The sequence below is a fragment of the Boleophthalmus pectinirostris genome, unplaced genomic scaffold (assembly GCF_026225935.1).
Source record: "Boleophthalmus pectinirostris isolate CB_2022bp ecotype Guang Dong unplaced genomic scaffold, ASM2622593v1 HiC_scaffold_16, whole genome shotgun sequence".
NCBI lineage: Eukaryota > Metazoa > Chordata > Actinopteri > Gobiiformes > Gobiidae > Boleophthalmus > Boleophthalmus pectinirostris.
Window position 1 is genome coordinate 13,391,894 of NW_026571095.1, and position 11,126 is coordinate 13,403,019.

Genomic DNA, 11,126 nt, shown 5'->3' on the forward strand with positions numbered 1-11,126 from the left:
ACCTCTGCTATTAAAGGATTTATGTTACACAGAAGTGACTCTTGTGAGCTTTTAGCCATGTTATAACATTGTTATGACATCAGACATACCCGGAGTTGTGTTTTGTTTCATTCACATATTTGAATAATCCTTTATGGTTACTCTGTCTACATCTCCAAAGATCAAAATGCCCTGTTCCACCTGATGTCATGTAGTGGGAGTTTTCAAGTTCACAGCTACCTTTAACCTACCTTTAATGATTTAGTGTTCAGTGGAAATGGGCAATTCCAGGGCTGAAATCATCCAGCTGACTGCACATATGCTAGGGTCTGTGCTGGTCAGTCATATTTTTTGTCTCTCCCAGTCTTCACACTTTTTGCATCTGCATGATTTGTCACACCAAAACAAGTCTGCAACTCAAAAACAAGTCTTGTCTTCCATTTCTATACTGTATATTCACATATGTAATACCAAGACTAAGGTGCAAAATGACATTCAAATTGCTATTATTTTTTTCCTGTGCACATGGGAATCTATGTGCTGTAGCAGTAACTGGGTAACACTAATACATTTCTTGTAGTGTTACAGTGTGTAGTGTTCTTACTCCCTTGATATTGCAAGTCCTCGGTACCCATGAGTCCAATGCCATTTGAATGTGATGGAACTGCCTGTATTCTTTCATTTGTGCAGACACTTAAAACTTATGAGCTGTGGCCTGAACCGCAAGATATTTTTACAAGACATAATTTCAAAAGCTACGATCCATACACTAATGAGGAACAGTAGAGATTTTACACTAAAATACCTAGCATCATAAAATCAAATAGACCTTCTAACCAGTGTTTCCCAGCCCGGAGAATGTGGACCACTGGGAGAACACACGCATTTACCAGCAGTACTTGGAATAATTTGAGTTTTTAAAGATGTACTTAATATAAGTACATTTTGCATTGTCAATGATTTTGTATTATTATATAGATTTAAACAACAATTAACCACTGACTCAAGGATTAGCGCTTCAAATCTCACTCTTGACATAATCACTGGAAGAGCAGTCAGCTCCACTGATTCACCCACAGATGAATACTGTTGTGTCCTTGGACAAGACACTTAACCCCTCCTTGCTCCCGGTGTCTATACACTATTGTATGAATGTGAACACATGGGTGAGTGGGTAAATATGTGACCATTACCATCCCTCTGTATTCTTGTGTGGGAGATTACACTAAACATTTCTGCTTAATTTATTTTTAACCTGTTCATTTTGCTTTCTTTTTAGTTCTATTTATAGCAGATACACTTAATAATTTTGCATGTCTCAGCAATAGGAATATTTTTCAATTACCGATTTATCTCCCGCCTGTCGTTGTCACACATAAAACTATCATTTGCTCTGGGAACGCTCAATCAAGGTTAACTACATTCATTTGACTTGCATCTCTGGCTGAGTTTGAAGCCTGAAGCAGCTGGTGGTGATGATAGTGGGTCTGCTGGAGCGACAGCCATCACAGCCTCGAGCCAAGCGTCCCTTTTATGATGACAAAAGGTTAGGATACACCGTCTGGCCTCAGCTGTTTTCATGCATCACGATTTTGACTCCTCTGAAGTTGTGATGGGGAGTTATTTTTGGTAAATGATAAAGCAGTTTTATATTTGCTATGGCGCCATCATTGTAATCAGGCATATTGTGAACCGACAGAGGGAGCGGAGGGATGTTAAATGTAGGAAAATACGGAAGCAAAAAGACAAGTTGAGGGTATAAGAGGTTGTTGCATATGATAGAAATCACTTTTGGTAACAGAAAACAGCATAAAATATAGGTGGTCATAATGTTTTGTGTGATCATGAGAGTCAGTGTTAATTGAATACATTTTAAAGATATTATGATTGGCGATAGTGTTTAATAAAAAAGGAGAACTGCATAACTTTTCTGGTCTGTCACACAACTTATTTCCACGGAGATGTTACAGTTGGCACCGCCAGACCAAGTTGTAGGTCAGATTTGTGGAGAGGCAACCTGCAATTAAAAGCACTCGTAACTGAATAAATGCCAGACAAATTAGTTTAATGCCTTACTATGGAACATTGAGGCAAACAAGAATCTCTCAGTGGAAATAAGTAAGGCAACCAACTTCCCACCGGAAAATCAGAAACCGTATTGCATATCCTTTATACTGAATGCAAATTTGAAGTGAGGACAGAAATGATTCTTGCAGGACTTTTTAAACTGAACTTGACTTTTCCATGACATTCTAATTTGTTCGTGTGCCCCTTTAACATTTAAGGACTTCCTTTCACTCTGTAATTGATTGGCCCCGGTTAAACCCATTTAACATGCTATACACAAATCCTCACAATATCCATTTCGCTCTTGACAAGATGTTTTGTTTTTTCACTCCACTACGAAGCAATGGTATGAATATGTATCAGTATCTTTCTAAATGCCTACAGGTGGGGGGCGTGGGGGGCGAGGAGCATCCTGTCGGCATAGTCCCGTCTTTGCTAGTCTGTCAGCAGCAGCAGGCTCCCATACTGCTCTGCTTTCCGCGCGCACCCCCTGTTCATGAGAGCAGAAAGAAATCTGGAGGCGGCGTGATGCCCATCTAAATGAGCAGAGGGGCGCGCGGGGGGAACAGCGTAGGACAAAAAGGGAGGAGGGGCGTGGAGGCGAGCTGTTGCAGGTTGTAACATACAGAGAGGAAGCCGAGGGGGACCATTATCAAAAAATAAGAAGTGCGAGAGAGAGGCAGTGCGGAGTCTGCAGGAGTCGTGACGCTCATCCCAATGTAGCCGTGCAGGGGCTGGAGAGGATCAATGTCTCACAGAGCTGTAAATAAGGTCTGGACAGAGGTAATCCTGAAAACAAGTGGCAGAGAACTCTTAGAACTTCCTTCTTCACTTAAGGTCTTTAATGTGGACCCCAATCCAAAATTAAAACCCCACCTCCACCAGGCCTCAACTTCCATCAATGCAGATATCGACTGGCAATTTAACCTTGTGAGATCCGCACTGCACAAGACCGGTTACATTACTGGTACAACTGACTGCCTCAGCATTTTAAAGTCAGTCGATTTTGACCTTCACTGTATGAATCCATAGAACAAGTACAGCATAAGCTTATAACAAGCTTTATTATTAAAACATGTGTCAGTGGATCGTCAGGTATTAAATTTGGAGATTGAAATGAGAGTCTCTTTCTGACTGGGGTCAGAGGTCAGGATCACTTTTCCACTTGACACTAGTGTTCTCTGGTTGGAGGAAACATTGGCTGCTGCAGCACTTCTCCCTGTGGAACAAGATTTAATTTTAACTCCAGCCTCCAAAATGAGTCCAAAGAAAAGGGTTAGTACTCACTTTGCCGGTGGCACTGTGATTGACAGGAGTCCATGCTGTTGGGATAACACACCGCAGTAGAACAGTGGATGTACACCTGAAGCAGATTAGGGAGAATGTTAAAGCTTTTTAAAAGGTCAGTAACCAAGCTGTCAGTTTTACACCATGTGAGTTCATAGACTGTATGAAGAAGTGGACTAAAGGGAGTGTGATTGGAGCTACCCATAGCATTCAGTTCTAGGTAACTGAAGCTCACCAAGGCTAGCAGTTATGGGGCACATAGGAATAGGAACTGAATTGTGGGCAAAAAAAGGGCAAAAATATAAAGATCAGGATCATGTAGATCGTGTGAATACAAACATTTTAAGACCAACACGACAAGCTTGGCAGCATGATGGTCAGTACAAAGTACTTACCTAAGTACTGACTGTACTGGTCAGTACAAAGTACTGACCAACAAGCTTTTTTTCAGTACAAAGTGAATGGACCTATGCACACCTATGCACTTCCTATTTGGAACAAGGTAGCTAGCACATGAGCTATGTTAGTTTATATATACACAGTCTTTCGTTACTCACCGTGTCCTGGTATGGAGCATAGGTGGTTTGATCCACAAACGTGAACATCTTCATAATGAATCGTTTGTAATGTGTTGGATAAGTAAGGCCAGAATAGGCATCTACTGGTACCATTTTGGTCAGATAGTGGTCTTCAGAGTATGGGCACCTGTTGCAAAGAGAAATTCCTCAAATGTTAAAAATCTAAAAGTGTGTAAAATGTTTGTATGTAAAAATATATTTTGATAGTGTGTGCATAGTGTGAACATAGTTTTATTAGTGAAATAATGGCCTAAAAGACAGGGCTGTAACTTCATTTATGTGAGCGCAGCTGGAAATCGGGCTAAAATTCACCATCTAAACTATAAGGCTTCAGCCATTCACAAAATAGTACATAACTCTCTGCAAGGTGAAAGTAATACATCTACCATAGAAACTAGGTAAAGCCCTTAAGTGCAGAATTGCAAAATTTTTCCAATCAAAAACCTGTCTCACCCATTCAGCACGAGGTCCCACTGAGGCAGGCTGTCAGGGCCGGGGGCAGACGTGGCCCAGCAGTGCTCCAGGGTCAGGACCACATTGGGGTCAGACCTCTCCAAGATCCGCACCTCCACATAGACCGGGTCCCTCAGGACTTTGGTGATGGGGTAGTCTGAGGCAGAGTAGTAGGAAGTATACGCTGCCACCTCTAAAACAGAAAAGTGGTGTGACTCTCAGTGTTAGCACCAGCTGATAGAGACACAGGATTTTAACTGACCCTCAACACATCCTTTTGTGTGACATTGTCCATTCCCCAGTCTGAGCTCCACCCGGAGAGGCCCTGTGGCTGCGACAGAGAGAGGAGCAGGGACATCATTTACCTCCATGACAACAGCCTGGGCTGCAGAGCCAGAGTATCGGCACTGAAACAGCAGCCTGCAGACAGAGAGGAGGGAGAGGGGAGGATTATAGCATCAAGCACTGAATCACATCTGAACATGCATGTGCAGTGCTTTAACAATCTGTAGTGGAAGATCAAAATACTGTTAAGATGGTCACAACAACACATTTTGAAGCATGATATTTTGCTATAAATGGTAATATTGAAACTATTTTATATCACTGATACAATTAAATGAACCAATAGTTGGCCATAAAAATTATTAATTCAACACTCTACTGCTTAAATCTTAGTGTATTATAACAAAAATCTCCCCAATTTTAGAAATAGATTTAGCAGTGTGTTCATGTTCTCAGTTATTAAGTTATTTTTAAAATCATAACAAACCTAAGTAAAAGTAGTGTACTTAAGTATAAATTTGAGGTATCTGTACTTGACGTAAATGGAATTTCAAGTGGATACATTTTGCTTTATCACATTTGAGAGCTGGTGACCGTACTTTCTATTCCATTCCACGAAACAACTGAAATTATATTTTTCTGAGACCTGCTGAAAAGCCTAAGGGTTTATTTTTAACACGTCCATTGTTTGAGCAAACAGAAATATACAAACAAACAATTCAGTTGTTTCTGTTGAATAAAATTCAGCACAAAATGTCTCAAAAAAAAAAAAATATAATATATATATATATATATATATATAGATATATATATATAATATATAGATATATATATAGATATAGATGTATAGATATGAAGCCTTATAAAGACCTCAAAATCTGCTGAAAATAAAATTCAGTACTTCTTCCACCACTGTCCATTTTAAAGTGAATCTGAAAACCATGCCAAAGCTTAAAGATGCTGTTGGGCTTTAGGTTACACTTATAACCAGTCTAGCTTATATTATATTCCCTGTATAGCCCATTAGTTCCTCACCATCCAATCTTCCTTTATTGCCCCCCTTCTATTCTTAACGGGTTGTTTAAATATCATAAATCATTCTTATTTGGCTTCTGGGCAACAGGTTAGCACAGCTTTAATGAATTGCAGCAGGAGAGAGGAGACACTGTCTGAAGTCTAAAGCATGTCCTTTGAGACAGTTAAATGTGACCCAGTGTCCTCTGTGTGTAATGAGACTTAACTCACTCAAAATGGCTGTCTCTGGTGATCGATCCTCTGGGTCCTATTCCCACCTCATACGCTGAAGACATGTGGTTTTCATAAACAATGTAGCCATCTTCCTCCTGCAAGATTATCCAGCACAGAGTTATTAAAAATATTTTTTATTTCACAAAATGGATTCTTGTGAGCTTGTTTAAAAAAAACACCTGTGTTTTGTTTCATTCACATGTTTGAGTAACCCTTTATTATTAGTCTGTCTACATCTCCAAAGCTCAAAATGCTTCGTTTAACTTTGTGACGTCATGAAACTAATTGGCAGGTTAACAGCTCCTTCTACCTTTAGTTCATTAGAGATTGGCTATTCCAGGGCTGACATTATCCGAATGATTCTAGTCACAGTGGAGTGCTTTCTGTGTTAACACGGAACATCACAAAGTGGAACCCTGCTTGAAAGAACAACTCAAACATATATGAATGAAACCAAACAGCTCCAGATTTATGAGAAGAAAAAAAAACATAGATCAGAAAATAGTGCAATATTATATAAATGTAATAATTAAAAATTTGTGTTGCCTTTCCAGAGACACTATGAAAATTCTGATCAGGATTTTATATTCCGTCCAGGCATCCAAACATTTTAATGGTTCTAATTAGCCAAAAGGACAGGCCGCAAATAAAATGTCATCCAACAGAGGACAAAATATCCTCTCATTGATAAAACCTGATGTCCCAGAAAACTCAAATTCGTGCATCTGTCTCATCCATTTGTCTGTCCTCTCAAATGTTAAGGGGCCATTTTACACATACCCTGTTAACACTCTGTTCCATCTTGTGATGTCATGCTGTAATACTCTGCTCCACTGTTTTTTTTAACTCCATACACCTGCAATAGTATCATTTGGATCTTTTCAGCCTCCTGTCACTAATGAACTAAAAAGGTAAAAGGAGCTGTTGAATTGAAAGCTACCACAACATGATGTCACAATGTTGCATTTTGAGCTTTGGAGACTGACTGACAAAGCATTACTCAAACATGTGTGAATGAAACTGAACAACTCCAGGTATGCTTCTGATGAGGTAACATTATAACACAGCTTAATTTTGCATAATATAAGACATTTAAAGCTTCTAAAATGAATCTTGAGTTTACCCAAGATGCAAAACTCTGGTCAGATCTGCTCACGTCACGTACGCATTTACGTCACGTAAATCACCACCACCTAGCCGCCTGGCATGCATACCCAATCGAACTCCAAACATTTTTGTGTCACCGTATGCACACAAATTTCCTCCCAAAAACACTCGTCTAAACACGGAATGAAAAGTGAAAACACAGTGCCACTTTTGCGTCTTCTGTTCAGACCGTCATCATAGAAATGTAGCTTTAATCAGACCCTTTCTTCAAAAAGTATTCTTTGCTATGGTTACTACTTATTAACATCGTAAATAATATAAATTAATTTTAAAAACCTGTTTTCACTACACAACCTGCTAAAATTATACTGGCTTTTTGACCTTGGCCCACAAGTTAAAATGTTTTACAAGATCTTTGGGGAGGACGATGTGATCCTGTGCATGCATATTTTTACAGAGAGAAGATGTTCTACTCACTGTTATTCTAGTACCACACTGAGTCACTGCAAACTGGAAAATAGTGAAGGCTGCTGTGACCCCGACCGGGCTGCAGGACTCACGATCAGACTCTAGTAGACTCACAGAATCCACATCGATACGTGGCAATGTGGCATCCCTCGCCACAACAACCACAAACTGCCCATCTCTGGTACACTGCAAAGTCACTAGAGAAGAAAATAAGAGCCAGTTGAATAATTACAAATGAACAATGTTACAGCAATTGAGTACATGCTTTGGATAATGGTGTTTCTTTTAGTAGATCTTTGATGTCCTTAGATTTATAATCGAGTGCAATTATATAAGCTCCTTTCTATAAGACTATACACTACCAGTCAAAAGTTTGGACACACTATCTCATTTAATGTTTTATTTCTTCCAGTTCTTTTTTCTTTTCTGTATTTTTACTGCTTTCTACATTTCATACATACAAAAGGTGTCAAATATATAAAATAAGATATTTGTAATTATGTAGTAATGAAACAGAATTAAAATTCACAGAGTAGAGTTAGTTAATGTTTTTCTTTACTGTATAATTCCATACATCTTCATATATTTGATCTCTTCTGTATATATTGAACATGTAGAAAGAAAAATAAAAACAATTAAACACACTAAATTACATGGTGTGTCCAAACTTTTGACTGATATACAAAGACATAACTGGAGACTGCATTCATTCAGCTTTACAGTTAAACAAATCAAAAAACAAACCTGGAGTTGTGTTTTGTTTGAGTCACACATGTTTGAGTGATTTTTTTATTGTCTGTCTACATCTCCAAAACTCCAAATGCTCTATTCTAATTTAACAGCTTTTTATCTACATTTATACTTTAGAAGAGTTTGAGATTTCCTGGACTACAGTCATCCAAATGATTGTTGGGTTTAAAAGCACAGTGGAGCACTTCCTGTATTACCACATGGCATCACAAGGTGCAGCAGTGTTTACGGTGTGAGAAGAACTCGGCCCAAATATGCAGGGTTTGTGTATTAAACATGTGAATGAAAAAATACACAACTCCAGGTATGTTTTTATGAGGAAACTACATTATAACATAGATCCGAAAACAACGCAATATAGGCCTTTTAATAAATGTGGCCACAGTACTTGTATTTTTGTATATAGTAAATATTTACAGTACTCTTCAAACCACAGATTATTTCATACACCCCACTGAACATTCACCATAATAGATTTGTACCTGCTTTCCCATAGTAACACATCTGACCATCATAGCAACAGTTTATGCTCCAACACTGCTCGGGGGTAACATCTGAGTGTCCGCAGTGGATCTTGGCGCCACGCTCCACTTGGCATTTGTCAGGGGGTGGTGCAGTTGCGGTGGGTATCGGATTCTCGGGCGGTAGATGTTGAGTCGGTGTCGCCCAGGGTTGTTGTTGCATATTACTGGGTACCCATTGGCTGTGGACATGACAGGCCAAAACAGCAATCACCGCACTAAATAGACTCTTGAACACCGCCATTGTAGTGCGTTACTGTTGAGATGATGATAGGGCAAAGAGGGGCACTGCTGGCATGGCTTGCGTGAGAGGCTTTTGTGTTGTGATGGATTGGGTATGCCGACAGAGCCACCCCTGTTATTATTAGTGCTTAATTGTATTCCAGCCCTGCAGAGGTAATCAGCTCAGCTCATACAGGTGGATGGTGCTCATCTATCAGAGGTCATGTGATCAGAGAGGAGCACTTGACTTGACTTGACTTGAGACTTGACTGATGATGGGAACAGTGGTGGAAGGAAGGAAGGAACACAATAAATGTAGTACTGTTCTTAAAGTTGCACTATGGTACTTTTTGGTTGGGGTCCATCATGTGCTTGTTTCTGTGGGGATGTCATTGCTCTGCCTGAAATGTTTCACAGTATGACTTTAAACAACACTACCTTACAGGTGGTTTTATAGCTCAAAAAAAAAAAAATACAGAGAAAAACTGACATTCTGACTGTGAACGGGGTCGCCTCTCCACAGAGCTGAGCTGTAACACGGTCTGATTTGGTCTCCATGAAGATAGGCTTAATACCATACTGTGAAACATCTCAGACAAAGTAATAACATCTCCATGGAGAAAAGAATTTGATGTATCCTCCACCAGAAAAGTTACACAATGCACCTTTAAGTATACATTTTGGGTATCTATGCTTTACTTCTACTTAAAACTTCTACTTCTTTAACAGGACTGAAAAGTAAAAGGATTTTTTATTATTCTCTGAGACCTGCTGAAAAAGGTTAAGGGGGATTATTTTTTACTTTATTGTGTTCATAATTTGAGCAATTTGAGCAAACAAAAATATACAAATTCAGTTTTTCTGTTGACCAAACTTTAGCACAAATCTTTATAAAAATGATTACATCTGATCCTTTATTAGATCTAAAAATCTGCGCCAAATACTTTTACTTTTTACTCTAGTAGTTGGATACTTGGATACTACTTTTTTTTTTTTTTTTGCTTCAGTATCTGTACTTTTACTTAAGTAACACAACTGAGTACTTCAGAAGTGCTCAAGAGATTAAATGAAAGTACTACAGAAATGGATTTTAGGAGTGAAGACTGTTTTATATTGGAAGTGGTTTGAGTTTCATTTTCTCTGAAGAAGTGTAATGTTTGGTGAATGGGTGTGAATTGCTGGTTTGTGTCAGTGAGCTGTTTTCCTCTCAAAGCTAAATGTTTTTCACGTTTTATTTTTAATTTTTCAAGCTGGTCATGGTTGTAGTTTCTGAAATAGAATGTTGAGTAAGTGAGCTCCAAAAATGTTTCAACAATAAATTGTTTTTGGCTTTGAAAAATGTGTCTGGTCTTTTGTAGATTTTCAGTCCAAATTGAAGTTTGGTGCCAAGAATACAGAAGACTTTTCATTGTAAACAGGGCTGTAGTTGACTAAAGAAATTTTGGGTTCACTAAAACGTGCTGTGTTCATTGATTAATTAACTAACTAAATGGGGAGCAGAGTGAGGCTGACATAATTGCTCAATCTTAAGATCTTGCAAAAAAAAAACTACTATTATATAAAGAGGAGTGCTTGTAGAAAACATCTTAGGCCATGTTTATATGATGACGGTTTGAAGACATAAAAGTGGCATCGCGTGCTCACTTTCTATTGTGCGTTTAGACGAGCGTTTTCAGGCGGTGTGTGTGGAATTCGATTGGGTATGCATCCCATCCGACGTGTTTGTTTGTGTGTACTGTATGTATGTGACGTAAACGTGTATGTGAGCAAATCTGACCAGAGTTTTGCGTCTTGGGCAGTGTAGATGGAAACGCTATGGCGGAGCATATTCAACTTTTCGACTCTGGAAGGTGGTTTCAGATGTTTGCGTTTTTAAGCCCCAAAAACGGAGTCACCATCTAAAAGAAATGCACTTCCGATAAAATATTTTGTTGCAAGCTCTCAGATCTCCAGCTAACTCACTCCATGCTTTCACTCTTTTGCTGTTCTTGATATAAATACTTATAATCCAAATAAAATAATTAGCTCATATTTGGTCAGCTAAGACACTATTTGCCCATTGATCTTACTGTCTAAAGGACAACAACTACTAGTGAAAGTTTCTTTTTTTTTTTTCTAACTTTTTTCAGTTGTTGTTCTAGTTGATACATTTCTCTATAGC

At 38.8% G+C, this 11,126-nt stretch overlaps 1 protein-coding gene across 1 annotated transcript; it reads right to left on the reverse strand.

Annotated features, from left to right (window-relative positions):
• Positions 1-3,091: 3,091 nt before the first annotated feature.
• On the reverse strand, positions 3,092-9,091 carry LOC110159407 (zona pellucida sperm-binding protein 4-like). The gene is made up of 8 exons (XM_055152014.1): positions 8,705-9,091; positions 7,482-7,669; positions 5,895-5,992; positions 4,627-4,784; positions 4,365-4,557; positions 3,891-4,038; positions 3,334-3,409; positions 3,092-3,265 (listed from the first exon to the last, which is right to left on the reverse strand). Exons 1-8 carry the CDS (start codon positions 8,985-8,987, stop codon positions 3,138-3,140), a joined length of 1,272 nt encoding a protein of 423 aa, XP_055007989.1. The 5' UTR covers positions 8,988-9,091; the 3' UTR covers positions 3,092-3,137.
• Positions 9,092-11,126: the final 2,035 nt, after the last annotated feature.

What these genes read in the sequence shown, in the direction of transcription:
- LOC110159407 (XM_055152014.1), bottom strand. Translation starts at nt 8,987, where the DNA reads ATGGCGGTGTTCAAGAGTCTATTTAGTGCGGTGATTGCTGTTTTGGCC. An exon ending in GTGTTACTATGGGAAAGCAG is followed by an intron (nt 7,670 to 8,704) that starts GTACAAATCTAT and finishes TTTCTTCTCTAG; the next exon opens with TGACTTTGCAGTGTACCAGA. An exon ending in ATGCTCCATACCAGGACACG is followed by an intron (nt 3,410 to 3,890) that starts GTGAGTAACGAA and finishes AATCTGCTTCAG; the next exon opens with GTGTACATCCACTGTTCTAC.